The sequence below is a fragment of the Myotis myotis genome, unplaced genomic scaffold (assembly GCF_014108235.1).
Source record: "Myotis myotis isolate mMyoMyo1 unplaced genomic scaffold, mMyoMyo1.p scaffold_m19_p_2, whole genome shotgun sequence".
NCBI classification, from domain to species: Eukaryota; Metazoa; Chordata; class Mammalia; order Chiroptera; family Vespertilionidae; genus Myotis; species Myotis myotis.
The window spans coordinates 162,511,473-162,529,845 of NW_023416324.1; the positions used below are offsets into that span (position 1 = coordinate 162,511,473).

General features: G+C 37.8%; 2 protein-coding genes across 15 annotated transcripts in view; one reads left to right on the forward strand and one right to left on the reverse strand.

Moving 5' to 3' along the window:
- IQCG (IQ motif containing G) overlaps nucleotides 1-3,826 on the forward strand; it is a 48,117-nt gene extending 44,291 nt beyond the window's left edge. For all 4 annotated transcript variants that reach the window (XM_036352706.1, XM_036352707.1, XM_036352708.1 and 1 more), the window contains 2 exons: nucleotides 177-278; nucleotides 2,406-3,826. In XM_036352706.1, coding sequence (XP_036208599.1) covers nucleotides 177-278; nucleotides 2,406-2,540 — 237 coding nt within the window. In that variant the 3' untranslated portion in view covers nucleotides 2,541-3,826. The remainder of the gene's footprint in view (nucleotides 1-176; nucleotides 279-2,405) is intronic.
- Nucleotides 3,827-4,569: 743 nt separating this feature from the next.
- Nucleotides 4,570-18,373, reverse strand: part of LRCH3 (leucine rich repeats and calponin homology domain containing 3) — a 122,081-nt gene continuing 108,277 nt past the window's right edge. For 2 of the 11 annotated variants that reach the window (XM_036352695.1, XM_036352693.1), the window contains 4 exons: nucleotides 15,390-15,508; nucleotides 14,418-14,555; nucleotides 13,649-13,726; nucleotides 6,158-6,853 (listed from right to left, as the gene is read on the reverse strand). In XM_036352695.1, coding sequence (XP_036208588.1) covers nucleotides 6,728-6,853; nucleotides 13,649-13,726; nucleotides 14,418-14,555; nucleotides 15,390-15,508 — 461 coding nt within the window. In that variant the 3' untranslated portion in view covers nucleotides 6,158-6,727. Of the gene's footprint in view, nucleotides 5,589-6,153; nucleotides 6,854-7,231; nucleotides 7,400-7,616; nucleotides 9,765-10,874; nucleotides 11,320-12,241; nucleotides 12,460-13,648; nucleotides 13,727-14,417; nucleotides 14,556-15,389; nucleotides 15,509-18,373 lie in introns of those variants that run through there. The other 9 variants (XM_036352692.1, XM_036352696.1, XM_036352698.1 and 6 more) reach the window with 9 other exon arrangements.

Consider the following 18,373-nt stretch of genomic DNA (forward strand, 5'->3'; position numbering starts at 1 on the left):
ACAATTATGAAGTTAATATGTGCATATTTATAATATAGGAATCCAGTAAGTATTTTTTCCTTTGGCTTATCTTTAGATTTGGCATGCTTTAGTTTAAATTTTATTAAAACTGCAGGGCTGGCTGGGCCACAGCTTAGCCAAGAGTCCTGTACCATAATTAATGTTTACTTTTGCAGATAAGGGAGTATGAACACGTCATCATTGAAGATCGTATAGAAAAGGAGAAGAACAAGAAGCAAATAGAGCAGTCTCTCTTGGAATTAAAGAGCATCATAAAGGTAGAAAGTCGTAATTGTCTTTGTGGGGTCCCTTCAATTCTACATCTGGCTTACCGTTGAGGAATGCAAAATACCTCTCATTTATTATCAAACTCAGAACAGATCTGTGAGGAAACATGGCCTATAGTCGGTGGTGCAGGGAGACAGCAAACAGAAAAAGCCGTTCCTCCAACGTTAATCCAGGGAAAAGGAGTGGCTCAGCAGGGGAAGCAAAACCTAGAATTTGTGCCCAGAGGTCAAATTTAAGGATACTATTTCTAACCAAAAAATATTTTAAAAAATGTTTTTATTGATTTTTAGAGAAAGGGAGAGGGAGAGAGAGAAACATCCATCGGCTGCCTCCTGTACCCTCCCTACTGGGGATCAAGCCCAAAACCCAGACTACGAATTGAACTGGTGCATGGGATGAAGCTCAGCTGAGCCATACAAGCCGGGCTAACCAAAATAGCTCTTGACAGAGTTCTAATATCATACTGCTTCTCAAAGTCCTATTTATAAGTTAGCCCAGGCTATCTGCCAGATTCTGATGAGAGCCGTTTTCAAAAAAGGTAGAGGGGGTAAGTTTAGACAAAAAAAAGTTTTGGTTTTATATGAACGTCTATATATTCGTGATGCTTTAACTGGCAGGTCAGATTCTAGGAAATATCAAGCAAAAATAACATCAACTGAACTGAAACTTGTTTTGAGGATCATCTTGTCTCTGAAAGAGGAGTACCTGTAAAGATAGAATAATATGCAGGCTGTAGTTTGGGATATGTATTAGGGGTGGATTAAAAAAGTAAGCTTTAGCCCTAGCTGGTTTGGCTGAGTGGACAGTGTCGGCCTGCAGAGTGAAGGGTCCCAGGTTTGATTCTAGTCAAGGGCACATACCCAGGTTGTGGGCTCGATCCCCAGTAAGGGTTGTGCAGGAGGCAGACAATCAGTGATTCTCTCTCATCATTGATGTTTCTATCTCTCCCTTCCTCTCTGAAATCAATAAAAATATATTTTTTAAAAAAAGCTTTAAAGTGCATTCAGGACCAGTAACCAAATCCAAACTTGAGCTTTCCATTAGGAGAGTCATATGTACAGTTAGTATTTATTGAGCTCCTATGGTGTTTTCTATTTGTCAGGATTCCTTGACTGAGAGCAAAAACCTAAGAACTAGCAGAAGTCCACCTTTTTTTCTTTTTTTTTTTTTTTTGCTGGTGGATTTGTTTTCAGTCTTTAGGGCTGAGTGTGATTTTTTTTTAATATATATTTTTTATTGATTTTTTAGAGAGGAAGGGAGAGGGATAGTCAGAAACATCGATGAGAAACATCAATTCAGCTGCCTCCTGCACACTCCCTAGTGGGTATGTGCCTGCAACCTAGGTACATGCCATTGACCAGAATCGAACCCAGGACCCTTGAGTCCTCAGGCCGACGCTGTATCCACTGAACCAAACCGGCCAGGGCCTGAGTGTGATTTTAAAGTAGCCCAGAACAGTTGTCTCTAATGACTAAGATATGCAAGGCTTACTTTTTGAAAATGAGTATTGATCTTTTAATCAATCATTAAAGATATGAAGTGCACCAGAAGTCTATTGAAATCATCTAGATTATCTGCACATTTAAAAAAAATATTTTTATTGATTTTAGAGAGGAAGGGAGAGGGAGAGATATATAGAAACATCAATGATGAGAGAATCATTGATCGACTGCCTCCTGCACGCCCCACACTGGGGATTGAGCCTGCAACCCAGGCATGTGCCCTTGACCGGAATAGAACCCGGGACCTTCAGTCTGCAGGCCACGCTCTATCCACTGAGACAAACTGGCTAGGGCTATCTGCACATTTTAAAATTGGATCAAATGGTTGTAAGATGGGGAAGTATGTTTGTAAAGAGAAGTACGATGGAGTCAGGTTTCTAAGTGTAAGAAAAAGGTTCCTTTTATTTTTACTTCTTGAGAACTTCAGAGTCCATGGCTTAAGCTCTGGGTCCTGCACAACTGGGGAGCATTGCTGTAGGGAGGGCATGCTTGGCACACCCATTTCTCAGTCAATTCTTCAGATACAAGTTACTTTACTAAAACCCAATCTCTTATGTAGGAAGAATGCAGCTTGTCAAGCACGATAAATTGTTCCCACTCCTCTTTCTCTTCCAGCTCCAGGCCTGGTGGCGAGGCATTATAGTACGGAATGAAATTGGTGGTTTCAGAATGCCGAGGAAGGATAATGATGGCGGCAAGAGTTCAAAAGGTAAAGGTAGAGGCAAAGACAGACAGAGAAGCAAGAGATAGTGACCAAGTATCTTCTGTCTTTTCCTCTGGCATTCTGAAGATGGGAAGGACTTGAAGGGAATAAGAAACATTATCATCAGGTAACTCATCTACAGGTAGTTTCTGATTTGGACATTCCCAGGTGCGGCCTGGTTATTTCACTTTGCCTATTATATTAGTTTTAAACCATGAAATTAAGATTATAGCATTGATTCAGGGCTTGTTCATATCTTGAAAATTTTTTGCTGAAAGTCTTTGTAGAAGCCTTGTGAAGATTCCTCTTGCTCTCTCTTACCAGGAAAAAAACTCAGGCTGTTAGGAGTAATGCATTAAAACTTCAGTAATTCCTGTAATACGTCTCTGATTGTGATTTTATTCAATTGGTCGATAGTGAAAATGCTCTATGAGCAAAAGTGAAGTGTTCAGTAGGAATTACAAGATGATGTTTATAAAGTGTCCAGCATAATATACATATGTAGTGAAGTTTTATTAAAGGTTGGTTCCTTCCTGCCTTTTAGATTTATCATCACTTTAGTGTTTTTATTAGGGACTGATGGTGGTTTAGCTTCAGCTCCTTTTCTGGGAAATAGGTAAGGATAATTTACATTTCCCAGAAATGATAGAAATGAGATAGCATAACCCAACCAGGTAAAGATGGGGAACACAGGTTCCCTGAAAGACTAGTTTGGAGATATTTTTGATAAGTGAGACACTAGGGTCTATACCTATTTTGCTTACTCAACAATTCTCCCCTTAAGGGGTATTAAGACTAAGAGACAAAGCATGTTAAAATACCTAACCTGTGTCTGCAACATTAAGCTGATTGTTGGTCATCCTCCCTCTTCCCTAAAAAAGAATGAGCCCGCTGGGTCATTCATGTTTTGCTTAATCAAAATAGAATGTCTTGGGGTGCTAAAGCTTTTCCAATGGCACAACTGGTAGTTTCTGAGAGAAAAAATTGTCTCAAAGAGTCACATATATTTCATGTGTTAATAAATAAACCTTATATCTAAGTCCAAATACAGGACACTGCTGATTTCCATACTTCCTCTAAACAGCACATTCTGATCTCCAGGGCCTGTTATGAGAACCCAGCTTCTCCTGACCTGACATTCCTTTGGGAAATTAGATACGCTTTCATTTTTGCCAAGGAAACCATGCTTTAGATAAGAACATTTTCAATCAGCCTTTATCTCATGCTACTGAAGTGTTGGTTTTTATTTTAATGTGGAAGTGTAAGGTGGCATACAGGCAATTTAAAATAACATACATGATATTGACATATTTATAGTTAGAACTTACGCATATTTACAGACATACAAATATAGGACAACATTCCACAAATTCTTTTACTAATTACATGTTTACAACATTTTCAGAAATAAAATCTGCTGTAAACCATCTCACTGCAATATGTATATAAAAAACCTTCAAAATATCCATGTTTTCCTTCATTTCTATAACCATTTAAGTGCTTAGTTTTTAAAAATTCATCATACTCATCAGCATAGGCACATCATTCCGTCACTGCTGAGCTATAGCAAGTAAGAGGAATCAGATTCCTTGATTGGCTGTAAGACTGTATTTTTATAAGAAAAGTGACCTGCTAGTAAGCCTCCTCCTCCTCCGAGTTGTTTCCAGAGAAAAATGGTTTTGAGTGCCGAGCATTTATGAGTTTGAAAGTCCAGAAACCCGCTGACTTACAAATCTCTGTAGTTGGCAGGGCCCAGGTGGGTGGGCACAGCCTTCTCTTCCTTCACACTTCAGCACTGGGAAGGTTGCTGCTTCAATAGGAAGTTCATAAATAAACGGTTAGGTGGGACTGTTACAAAGTCATCTTCATTAGTATCTGGCAAGGCTAAATGTTAAACCGTATTTTTCAGTTAAAAAAAACAAAGGTACAACTTAAAAAATTGCACATTACTATAAAGCAACAGAATTTTGTGACATATAAATTTTACCTCAATAAGGCTTAAAATAAAAAGCAAAAACAAACCCAAAGGTACAAATAAAATACTGAATACAAATAATTTTCAACAAAAAAAATCATGATTTGTTTTCTCATCTTGACACAGAAAAGAAATTCAACACATTTGATATTTTCCTTTCATTATCAACCAAAACTGTACAATTTTTTTCTAGCAATTCAAATGTAAGATTTGATAAAAATACATTAACAGGTTTCATGCTACGTGTAAAATTTGAAATAAATTAAAATTTCCATTTACTCCTCTGGGAAAATTAGTTGCAAATGTTCCGAATGTTGCATTAGGTATGTCTTCTGGGATTATTCCTTGCATAATATGTGACAGGGAGTCCTGTCCTTTGCTGAGTTTCATTCAAATGGCTCGCTATAATTTGGAAGTAGTACTGAGGTTTAACGCTGACTAGAAGGAAAAATACCTATAGTTTAAAAATACACGTAACTAAATTCTAAACAAGTCACATGATTGGTGGGTGTGTTTGGAACTGTTAATGGGTCTGGCTCTAAGCACTTAAGAGGCATTTTACTTTTGTTCTGTGAGGACCCTAAGCATTGGGCTTTGAGTGCAGATGTTCTGTGTTATATAATTTTAAACTAGGACAAGTGGTAATGTTCTGATGAACTTGTTTCCTTATGAGAACAGTAGAAAACACTGATTTATCAGATACTAAACATTATTTTATCCCAAGTTACTTTAAATGCTGCGTTTACATAAAAAGAGTGAGAACATTATGCTCAAATGCATGCATTGGTAAAGAAAACCCAGAACAGTCAACAACAGAAAAAAAAAAACTAGATAATTAGTATTTTCACTTACGCTATTTACTTGGTTTATAAAGACAGTGACCAAAACATACCACCGACAAGTAAAAAGGTTCAAAATATAGAGGAAGAAAGACTCACGAGGGTTAAACTCCCCCCAGAGGCTTACATAGAGGCCCCTGGCTTTGTGCTGCAGAGACCTCGGGCCCTTCTATCCACACAATTGGGGAACAGGCACTAGTGGTGGAGCGGCATGAAGAGGCAGCCAGCTGTTTTTAAGATGCCGCAAGCGCTTCAGTTCAGCCACTGGAACTGACAGTTACCTGAAAGAAAGAGAAGACTCTTGGCTGTTCCCTTATTCCTTCTGCTTTGTTTTCATGGTCTTCCATTAGTCGGGGAGCTGGAAGTACTGCTGTGACTGGAAGGTGTTGGCAGGCCCAGGTATTCTGGGCACAGCATGGGGGCTGAAGAGGGAGGGGAGGCTCAAGGAAGTCAGAGCAAATGCTGAGTAGGGCAGGTTACTGGCCTGAGGATTTGGAACAGTCCAGGGCCTAGGACACTGGCCTTAATACAACTTTGTTCCATTGTTTTACTATACAAAAACTAGGCCTTCTACATATTTTTGTTTTGCCTTGGACAAAAAGTCCAAGTAGTCATCATATAGCTTTTGATTTTAAATGTGGCTGAAAAACAGTGGAGTCATTACTTCCCCCAATCATACAAATATCTAGCTTGGAACGGTTGTCTCTATTACATGAAATACCTGGAATGTTTGTTGAAAATGCAAATACCCAGGCCGTACTAGACTCTAGCAGGGGTCCTCAAACTTTTTAAACAGGGGGCCAGTTCACTGTCCCTCAGACGGTTGGAGGGCCGGACTATAGTTTAAAAAAAAAAACTAGTCGGCTGCTAAGCAACAGGCAGCGGCGGCAAAAACACCCGGCGGGCCGGATAAATGTTTTCGGCGGGCCGCATGTGGCCCGCGGGCCACAGTTTCAGGACCCCTGCTACTGAATAGGACCTGTATGTTAACAAATGCTCCAGGAGACTCTACTGAACAACCAAGTTTAGAAACCAGTGCGCTAGACGTCTTGGGAACAGGTAAGGTAACAGCCTGTCTGTGCCTTCAGGAGAGTGAACTATCCTCTGAGAAGCTCTCTGGTGTGCGGGGAAACCCTTCACTCCAGGAAAGCACAGTCAAGTTAGGCGTCAGTGTTGGTTCTCAGCAATGACAGGATTACGTTTCATTTGTGAAAACCAACTGGGTCTTCAAAAACAATTCAATGGAAATGGATATAACCTCCCCTAAAATGGAGAAATGAAGCAAAATATTCCTGTTAGGAATCATGGAAACAGTCCCTTTTAAGAACATGCTAGAGCTCTGTTTAAGCAGACGGCTGGCAGCGTGATGGTGTTGTCCTGTTCCATTTTGGCCAGGCAATACCCGGAGTGCTGGGAGTCCTTAAACAGCAGATAACTGGTGCTGCGGCTGCTTGGGTGGGGCCAGTGCCAGGAGAGCCTGGACCGTCACTGCAACCTGGCTCAAACCTTTCTCTTCTAAAATGTGGAGAGGCAAACATAATTGCTCCTGAAATGGGAAAACGTGACATAAAAACAAACACAAAAGAAAGTAGGATGAACATCACAGAACTGAAAAGAAAAAAAAAAGCATCTCTTCTCTTATAATAATAATCAACTGAAATGTGAAAAGTCAGTACCTGGGAAAATGACCTCTGTTAATATGAGGTACACAGAGATGATATCTGACACTATCACTTTATTTTATTTTATTTTTTATATTTTATTGATTTTTTACAGAGAAGAAGGGAGAGGGACAGAGAGTTAGAAACATCGATGAGAGAGATCAATCAGCTGCCTCCTGCACACCCCCCACTGGGGATGTGCCCGCAACCAAGGTACATGCCCTTGACCGGAATCGAACCTGGGACCCTTGAGTCCGCAGGCCAACGCTCTATCCACTGAGCCAAACCGGTTCGGCTGACACTATCACTTTATTAACACAACTAACAGTACATAAGATTGTTTTGCAAAATAGAAAATGGACATGTTACATACACTTACACAAACAACAGGATAAGCAGAATACTATGGAGTGAAAGCAACATCTTTATCTCTGATAAATAAAAGAGCAATGCAAATTAGTCAAACCAGGCAGGTGAAAGAGAAAAGATTACAAATTATACCAGATGGCTTAGCCCAGGGGTGGGCAAACTTTTTGACTCGAGGGCCACAATGGGTTTTTAAACTGGACCGGAGGGCAGGAACAAAAGCATGTATGGAGTGTTTGTGTGAACTAATATAAATTCAAAGTAAACATCATTACATAAAAGGGTACGGTCTTTTTTTTTTTAGTTTTATTCATTTCAAACGGGCCCGGATCCGGCCCGTGGGCCGTAGTTTGCCCACGGCTGGCTCAGCCTGTAGGAGAAAGCACTTTGGCCATCACACACACTAGGAATGCGAGATTATTGATGCCATCACTCAGGCTGCGCTAGAGGGATGCCTACTCTCTGCATTATAGTCCTGATTGTGAAAACCAGGGCTTTTATACCAGGCAGGGATTATGGGAAGAAACTGGACAGAAAGTGGAATTCTGGTTTCATTAAAAAGAAATTATACATACTTATTAAAAAAGATAACTGAACTTTTATCAGCTTTTCATTAGCACTATATTAGGAAGTTTTACAAAGTCAGTTGCAATAAAAAATATAGCAAGTATTTATTTTGAGCAATTATTGGTCCTTATATGCTTCTTTCTTTTAAAAAAATACTTACCAGATAAAAAAGAAAAAGGTAACTGCAATCTTTTGCTCTTTTAAATGATCAACTTTGTATAAATACTTTGAGTACAACTGCAGGCATAGGCTATCTATGCTTAAAATGAACTTTCAGGGTTTTGCTCTTGGCAGAGACCTAGTCTCTTTGAGGCCAGTTCCTTGATCTCTTCTCTGAATGCCCTGCGGCCTGTGCACCATGTGACTGAGACATGTCCTCAGAGGCTATGCTTTCCAGATGCACAGTCAGTTACCTTCCAGCTGGCCTAGAGAACCCATGTGTTCCGAAAAGAATGCACAATTACGCCCTTCAAACCACACATGAGACAATGTGTTTTTTATCAGGTATTTTTTCAGAAGGACAAAATTCCACAGAACTGAATGATCTCTGACTCAGAAACATCTGACACTTCCCCTCCCCCAAACTCTGGAAGGCACTACTACTATTTAAACTAAAGTTTCCAACACAGTGTTCAATGTTTCAGCACCAACAGTAAACAGTTGTAAGTAACTGTCTCATTTAATATAGAAGAAACTGAAAGCAATCAAACCTCCAGGCTGACTTCTACAGGATGTTCTAAAACGACTCTACTCATTGCCTTGGGTACAGAACAGAGACTGCTGCCTAATACTTTACCTACTGTTCAGATACAATCTCCTCTACAGCCTATAAATACAAGTTCACCTAGTAAGATGGTTCAAATGGTATTGGGAATTACATAAATTCTGATTTTAAATTCTCAATAGGATTCTAGAAATGAAGCTCAATTAAAGATAAACACATAGTAAATCTGGACAGCTGCCTACCCCTGCAGTCAGCTCTAGATCATTTGCTTGTTGTGTACTGTTTAAAATGTATACACTAGGCTCAGAATAGCAATCTAGAGAAGCTACATGATTTTGGACTGACCATGCTGATCAAATTAAAATTATTAAGGTTAAATAGCTAGTGCCTTCCAGATGCCCAGACAACCAAAAGGGAGACTTCAGGGCACAGTTCAGTGCAGAGATTTAAGTGAGCACAGGCCCTACAAACCAGAAAGGGTACAGCTATTTTCCGTATGAGCATCTGCTGAAGAGGTTCGGCAACTCACAATTTCAACATTTAAAGCTGTGTCAGGCACGGAAAACAGCCCGATGGGAATTTTATTATGTCCTTTGGAACTAAAGTTCTTAGTCATATTCTAAGACAGGCTCAAGACTGTATTAGTAGAAACACTTCAGCACTTAACAGAAACAAGGCCACAGGCCAGGAGAATGGATGAATAATCAGGAGAAAAAATGCTGGTCTTTTACTCTTCGTTAGTCTCCATAAATGCTTACTGACTAACGTGATGGGCTGCTCATCTGGACATATGAGGAAAGGATTTATCTACTTTAGGGGTTAATTCTTCGATGGCCAGGAAAATAAAAGCACATATGTAAATATTTCTGAGTGAGAAACAAACCTCCTTTACCAAGCCCAGGAATGAGGTGAAAAACCACTGGAATGCAATCTTTCAGCTAGAGGGGGAAGGTCCAGTAATAAAACATACAGAGAGTTAACATTAAAATACAATAAAATGCCACAAAACCCAAAAGCTGGATAGACAGACAGACAAAACTGGATTCTTCTGAATGAGCCCCAAGAGAAAGTAGTGTTTCAACCGTTCTTTTAACGCTGAGGTTTAGCTGAAGGATGTCAGAAGGGGAACAAAGATTGTCCTGTCCAAAGTGTGAGCAGGAAAGGAAACAGAAAAACAAAGTCAGTGGATCGGAAATACAGATTTGAGTATAGAATTCAATATGATCATCTCACAATCATTCTCACTGAAACACATCTAACATTTTTTACTATGACGAATGAAAAAAAAATGCTGAAAAACAAAGCTACAAAGACACCTTCTGTGTGCTGAGTTTGATTTTACTACAAAATAGCAGAATAAAATTGGCTGGAATGGTGACTGGTGTGAACATTCAGGATACATGAACAGCACTGGCTGCTGGCTGAGGGAGGTCTGAGAGCAGTGAGGGCTTCGTGAGGGAACCTCTTTCTCAGATCATTCTTCCTCAATAACAAAAAAAAATAGGTTTCTCAGAAAACATGGACAAAACCTGGGAGCAGGCTGAGGAGAGAGAAGTTTTCAGAGAAAGCCAGGTAAACTGAGAAGGTTCAAAAAAGGAGGAAAGCCTAATAATCAGAGGAATTCACTAGCTGGTCAGGTATACTGGATGATTTGGTGTTCCTCTAAAACCAAGGCGAGCCCATCTTAATCAAGTCTTCACTAATATGTGCAAAATGAAGCTACACCACAAAGGTCTCAGAGATTACCCAAACCCTCCAGTTCATAGATGAAGCAATTAAATAAGTAAATATATCACTGGACATGATAGCAAGAAAATACTCAACACGTAACATATAATAATTTTAGTACACAAGATATTGAACTCACATAGAAATTTTTATCACCCACTATAATTTTTCAAATGTAACATATCTAATAAAAGCAAAGTAATAAAAAAAATACCCACATGCCCAATCTTATCAGAAGTTTTTAATAGTCACCTTATTCTTTTTAAAAAATATATATTTTATTGATTTTTTACAGAGAGGAAGGGAGAGGGATAGAGAGTTAGAAACATCGATGAGAGAGAAACATCGATCAGCTGCCTCCTGCACACCCCCTACTGGGGATGTGCCCGCTACCAAGGTACATGCCCTTGACCAGAATTGAACCTGGGACCTTTCAGTCCACAGGCCGACGCTCTAACCACTGAGCCAAACCGGTTAGGGCATAGTCACCTTATTCTTTAATATTTTATTCATAACTTACCTTGTAAACACTTGAAATTATATTGAGAAGGGAAATTGCCTTTTATACATAGAACCTGATATTAATATTTATAATATTAAATTTTACATTATACAAAGGTGATCATTTTTACATCCCTGATTTTCTTTACAAGTCAAACAGATAAATGGGGATGTGCAGTAATTCAGAGCATCCAGAAGTGGGGAAACCGAGGAAGAGGAGGAGGCAAAGGCTTTCTCTTTCCTTCTTAGCAGAAGGGCCTGAGAATGCTAGTTTGAACCTATGAGTTTGTATATTCATTCATTTTCCTTCACTTTGTTCTAAGCAAATGACTCATTTTTTTTTTAGCAGAAGTTGCAGCATAACAGGAACCCATCTAAAAGTGGTGGTGGTGGCGGCGGTGGTGGTAGAGAGTAGAGGCAGAGAAGAGGAAGAGGTGGCCTATGTAGAATGTCCATTTCCCCCTTCTGGTGAGGAAGAGAGGGAGAGGAAGGATAAGAAACCCTTTCTAACCATCCAGTATTTTAAAATTATATTGCTTTCTACCTCCTGACTTCAAATAGCACAGTTCTGGTAGGAATAGGGACAACCTGGCCCACAATAAATACTATTCACCACTGCTTGGCAAATGCTGAATTAAATGCATGCTTTAAGGCACTCTGTATTTCACTGATTGCAGGTACATTCTGAAGAATTTCAGTGTGTGCACTTTAAATCTGAGGTAGATGATGGTTCCATAAAGCCCAGAATACAGGTCCCATGATTATAAACACTGGTAAACACAGTATTTTCAAAAGGCTTGACATAGGTTAATTCTACTAACATGTCTTGCTGTTTAGGGCTATTTTCTGCATTCTTCTATGTATGCTCTCTTTAATCACTCATATCTTTTCTCTGGTTGCCATTCCCTGTGCCAACCCATGACATTCTTTTGTTCAGGACATGACGGCATGTAAGCAGGCATGCTTGTGTAATGTGATGACCAGGCAGGAACATATTTAGTAGACAAAAGGGAAGCACTGAATGTTAATGTGAACATCTGAGTATTAGAACCTGCTTGTTAATATGGAGAAAATGCATGCTATTCGTTTAGAAAACTTATTAATACATTAAAAAAAGGTTTGTTCTATGAGATGATGAGCCTTTAGGAAACTATGAAAATGGAAAAAAATTTTGAATTTGTTCATATAGCAATTAAAGGTCCTTGCTAACTACCATCAAACATATTTCAATTCTTTCATTTTATAATTCTTAAAAAAACCCACAAAAGATAAAAGTGAAAAATACATAGTAGAATCACGATCTACTTAATAAAAGGAGGAAAAAACACACTGACTTCTGCAGACGCTCTATGGAGCTGAAAGAGAAAACTGCTCGTTGGACAAGTGATGCTGAACCCTTCGCGAGTCATGGCTAGTGAAGAGACAGGAATGGTGAGGTGGGTAAAAAAAGAGTCACTGTTGTGAAAGCTATTAGGACAAGGGCTTAACTTCAAGAAAAAGAGTGGAATCGTTGAGTCCGGGGCCAATACTGGATTTCTGATTAAGGAGATAGAAGAATCATGTTTTTCTCCTTGAAGGAGAAAATGATGACAGGAACTGTAATGACTGTGGTTAATGAAAAAAACGTATAAAATGTTACCAAGGTGTTTATTTCTATAAATTTAATTTCATTAAATATTAATTTCTTTTTTAATAAATATATTTTTTTATTGTTTAAGATATTACACATGTGTCCTTATCCCCACGTTACCCCCTATCCCCCGCTCATGCCCCCACCCCCCTGTTGTCCGCGTCTATTGGTTAGGCCTATATGCTTGCATATAAGTCCTTTGGTTGATCTCTCCCTAAATATTATATTTCTTAAGAGTATCATGCTTAGTTGGTGTAACATAATTGTTTTTAAAAGGGTAAAATGAATAAAATGTGTATCAAGTTCATATCCCTTAATCACATCTATAAAGTTTAATTTTTTGTACTATTAAAGGCAATAAAGCTGTGACTGAGGAAGTCAGAGGCAATAAATCTCAATAGTAGTACAAGAGCCTAGAAATGGCCTCTTGGGTGCTAAATGCTAAATTCCAAAGTTTTAGAGCTTGGTGGGAAAACGGGAAATCTGAACAAAGTCTGTAATTCAGTTAATAGCACTGTCCCAGTGTGTGTTAGTCTGGATGTGTACTATGTTTATATAGATGTGACCAGTAGAGGAACCTGGGTGAAGTGTACACAATAACTCTCTGAGATATTTTTGCAACATTTCTCTAAGTCTAAAATTATTTCAAAATAAACAAGTAAGAAAAGTATTACAAGTGTGAAAATACTTGAAACCCACTCAAGCATTCTCAATCGAAGAAGCACTTATTTGAAACACAGACTCTATTATGCATGAAGATGTATTACAAGTCAAAGAGCAAATGGGTATGTTTAGGAAAATGTCAGAATAACTATTTTTGATTACTTAGCATTAGTTATTACAATACATTTAAAATTATATGTGGGGGTGAGCTGGAGAGAGTTAATGGGGGGAAAGGGGGACATATGTAATACTTTCAATAATAAAGATTTAAAATAAATAAATAAATTTATATGTGTATGATTTTTTTGCTTGGTCCTTGGAAATTATTAAGGAAAACTGCTCAAAGTATACTGATTGCCTCTAGGAACACAAAATCATGTTAGTAATGATCAGTTTAGTTCAAAGCTAGCCCTATAAGGTTATAGATACTTGCATTTCTGAAAGATTTTAGGAAAATAATAGCCATCTATTTAAGCAATATAAAAATGATGAATTTATTACCTGAGGCACACCAATTTTTCTGCAAGCTTCTAGGAAATTCTCCACATTTCGCCTGCATTTTGCTATTGACAATTTAGGCTGTAAAGGAAGAAAAATGTGATGTTACTAGCAAAGTTTTAAAAATTTTGCTAATGTTAAAAATATTCTTGCCAGTTGCTTTATAAACTCAATGCTCTAGATCAGAGTCAGCAAACTTTTCCTTAAAGGATCAAATAAATGTTAGTCTTGAGGGCCATATGATCTGTTGCAATTACTCAATTCTGTTAATAGCCTAAAAGTAACATATATAAACAAGTAAGCGGGACTGTGTTCCAATAAAATTTTATTACAAACACAGGTGCTGGCCTTTGCCTTAACTCTCTAGCTACATCTCCTGCCATTTGCAACACACCTTGTGCAGGATCAATCGGAACAAGTTAAAATTCCTCGAATGTGCCATGATCTTCCTTATCTTTCAAATCTAGAAATACTATGTCAGATTTCCTACAATTTTACCTCTTCTGGGAGGGCCTTCCTGAATTCTTTAGGCAGAAACAAGAGATTCATCTTTTGTACTCCTATTGCACACCTCTTACAGACCTCTCTTCTAACATTTAGCACACTGCTGTAAGTCATTGTCTATGTGTCCCATTTTCTTCTCTAGTAGAAGGGTAGGGAGGCAGGGACTGCACTATTCATATTAGCATCTCTAGCATTCTGCACAATGCCTGCCATTGTACTTAATAAATGTCTGATGAATAACCAACATTTTTTAACATAATAAACTTACTACAGCTGGTGAGGGAACGTGAATACTTGGGACAGATCGAGGCCACACATGATTGGCCAAATGGCAAAGAACAACACCATCGGTCAGAGCTGCTCCAAGATCACAAGGCAGAGATACTTTCAAACGGTACTCAATATGCTAAAAGAACAGGAAAACACGTAATATATTAACTGAAGAGTGGCTGACACACAGGACATAATGGAATTACAATGAATATAATTATTTAGAAATCACTAAACACAAATAACTTTATAATCCCTATTTTATCCTTCTATCTAAGTCAACAGGTTAAGGATATCAGTTACATATATATGGCAGTCAGGACATAGTGGTGCAAAATAAAACAAGAGAAAATCATTCATAAGTTTCTGATTAAAAAAACAACTAGCCCTAGCGGGTTGGCTCAGTGGATAGGGTGTCAGCCTGCATTCCAGAGGGTCCTGGGTTTTATTCCATCAAGGACACGTACCTCAGCTGCAGGCTCCTCCCGGCCTGGGCCCTGGACGGGGTTTGTGCAGGAGGCAACCACTCGATGTGTTTCTCTCACATCGGTATTTCTTTCCCTCTCTTCCACTCTCTCTAAAAATCAATGGAAAAATATCCTCAGGTGAGGATTAAAAAAAATAAACAAAAAAACTAAATTCTCTTTTAACTCCAAAATAAAAAAATAAATACTATAAATGATGTGTGATATGTATGAGTATATACATATAAATTATTATTACTCCTATAAGAAATCTTACATGAAGCAGAAAACATTTTTAAATGAGTGGAGCCAGCTTTACAGAGCTAAGCTTTATAGAAAAACCCATCTCATTTTCCAAGTAAACAGTTGAAAGAATTTTAATAGCAAAATTACTTTTACATTCATCATACAATGGGTACTTCTTTACTCTGTTAGAAATTGTAAGTCACAAATAATTGATTACAGGATTATAATGAAAAAGTGTAATTTCAAGGTAATGTACACACTTTCCGTAGCTGATCTATTGATTCCAGTTCTTCTTCTCTCTGCCTTGTATTCTGTCTTGTTATGGGATCTGTAGAATCAGTGGTAGGTTCAGAAGATGAAAGAAGGGTTGAACCATGACCTAAAAAAATATTAATATGTAAGACAGAAAGGTGATTTGCCAGTGTTGGAAAAATACTCTGATCCACCTGATCACAGTTTTCTTTCAAGTATAGCACTTTCTACTTCTGGATTAACTCTTAAAAATAAATTCATTATGCTAATTTTCAAATATACAAAATCAAAGTGAGAACAGTATAAAAAACCAACAAATGTCCATTACCCATTTGGCTAAACTACTTTTGCTTAATCACGTCCACCTCATAATGTTTTTATTGAAAAATAACACACATACAGAAAATTATACATAAATCATAAGCGAACACCGCAATGAATTATCTTCACAAAGTGGACACAACCAGGTAAATAAATGCAACATTACCAACACCCAGTAGCTCCTCTAAGCTATCATCAGTACCCAAAGATTATTTCTACCACCACAGGTTCCAACCATGTACTTCCTGACTCCTCTAACACCAGAATAGTTTTGTCCATATTTGAACTTTTTATGAATGAAACTATATTTATGTGTGCATGCTTTTGTGTCTTCTTATAATAAACACTATAAGATTTATCCATGTTGTGTATGTTAATCTGATCATCTTCCTTGCTTATAAGGTATCCCACTGTATAAATATACCACAATTTTTAATCCATTCTATCACTGATAGACATTAAGTTTGGAGCTATTATGAAAAATGTTGATAGGAATCTTTTTGGACATATCTTTTGGTATACATGTATACATATTTCAGAAGGTAAAATTGCTAGTTATAGGCTATACAAATGTTCAATATTAATAGATAATGTAAACAGTTTTCCATACTAATTTACAATCTCATCAGCAGTATGTCTCTGGTTTGATTTTAAATCTCACTGCAAGTGCAACTATCAGTTATATTAAAGGTAGTTTTGGACTTGAAATGTTTGTTTTTTTTTTATTTTTTTATTTATTTATTATTTATTTATTTTTTTATTATTATTTTTTTTAATTGCTTAAAGTATTACAAAGGGTATTACATATGTGTCTTTTTTTTCCCCCCGCCCTTGGAAATGTTTGTTTTTAATCCCAGGTAGTAACTTCTTTTAGGACCAGGCAGAAATTTTTCATATTAACTAAAAACAAAAAACACACACAAAAAAAGAGACTAGATTAAAAAAAATTTACAGATTCATTTCTTTAAGAACACAGAAAGAAAAAATCGGAAAGAGAGCTTATACAGGGAAGAGAAACATTCTCTAAAGCGTTAAAAAAAGTATTTTATTTGTTCAAACACTATAACCTTTTAGGTGGTATAAAGAAACTCTTTAAAAAACAACTGTTTACATTAGAGAGAGAAAAGGAGAGAGGGAAAGGATTGGGATGGGAGAGGGAGGGAGAGAGAGAGAAACATCAATTTGTTGTTCCACTTATTTATGCATTCATTGGTTGTTTCTTGGATGTATTCTGACTGGGGAATGAATCTGCAATCTTGGTGTTTTGGGATGATGCTCTAACCAACTGAGTTACCTGGCCAGGGCCAAGAAACTTTCTTTTTTTTTTTTTTTTTTTTTTTTTTTTTTTTTTTTTTTTTTTTTTTTTTTTTTTTTTTTTTTTTTTTTATTGCTTAAAGTATTACAAAGGGTATTACATATGTGTCCATTTTATCCCCCCGCCCTAGACAGTCCCCTAGCCTCCCCTATCCCCCAATGTCTTATGTCCACTGGTTATGCTTCTATGCATGCATACAAGTCCTTTAGTTGATCTCTTACCCCCCTACCTCCTGCCCCGCAACCCTCCCCGGCCTTCCTGCTGCAGTTTGACAATCTGTTTGAGGCAGCTCTGCCTCTGTATCTATTATTGTTCAAAAGTTTATAATGGTCTCTATTATCCATGAATGAGTGAGATCATGTGGTATTTTTCCTTCATTGACTGGCTTATTTCACTTAGCATGATGCTCTCCAGTTCCATCCATGACGTTGCAAATGGTAAGAGTTCCTTCCTTTTTAGAGCAGCATAGTATTCCATCGTGTAGATGTACCACAGTTTTCTGATCCATTCATCTACTGATGGGCACTTAGGCTGTTTCCAGATCTTAGCTATGGTGAATTGTGCTGCTATGAACATAGGGGTGCATATATCCTTTCTGATTGGTGTTTCTGGTTTCTTGGGATATATTCCTAGAAGTGGGATCACAGGGTCAAATGGGAGTTCCATTTTCAGTTTTTTAAGGAAACTCCATACTGTCTTCCATAGTGGCTGCACCAGTCTGCATTCCCACCAGCAGTGCACAAGTGTTCCTTTTTCTCCACATCCTCTCCAGCACTTGTCGTTTGTTGATTTGTTGATGATAGCCAGTCTGACAGGTGTGAGATGGTACCTCATTGTTGTTTTGATTTGCATCTCTCGGATGATTAGTGACTTTGAGCATGTTTTCATATGTCTCTTGGCTTTCTGAATGTCCTCTTTTGAAAGGTGTCTATTTAGGTCCTTTGCCCATTTTTTGATTGGATTGTTTATCTTCCTTTTGTTAAGTTGTATGAGTTCCCTATAAATTTTGGAGATTAGGCCCTTATCGGATATGACATTGGCAAATATGTTTTCCCACACAGTGGGTTTTCTCGTTGTTTTGTTGATGGTTTCTTTTGCTGTGCAGAAGCTTTTTATTTTGATGTAGTCCCATTTGTTCATTTTCTCTTTAGTTTCAAGTGCCCTAGGAGCTGTATCAGTGAAGAAATTGCTTCGGCATATGTCTGAGATTTTGTTGCCTTTGGATTCTTCTAGAATTTTTATAGTTTCCTGTCGTACATTTAAGTCCTTTATCCATTTTGAGTTTATTTTTGTGTATGGTGTAAGTTGGTGGTCTAGTTTCATTTTCTTGCATATATCTGTCCAATTTTCCCAGCA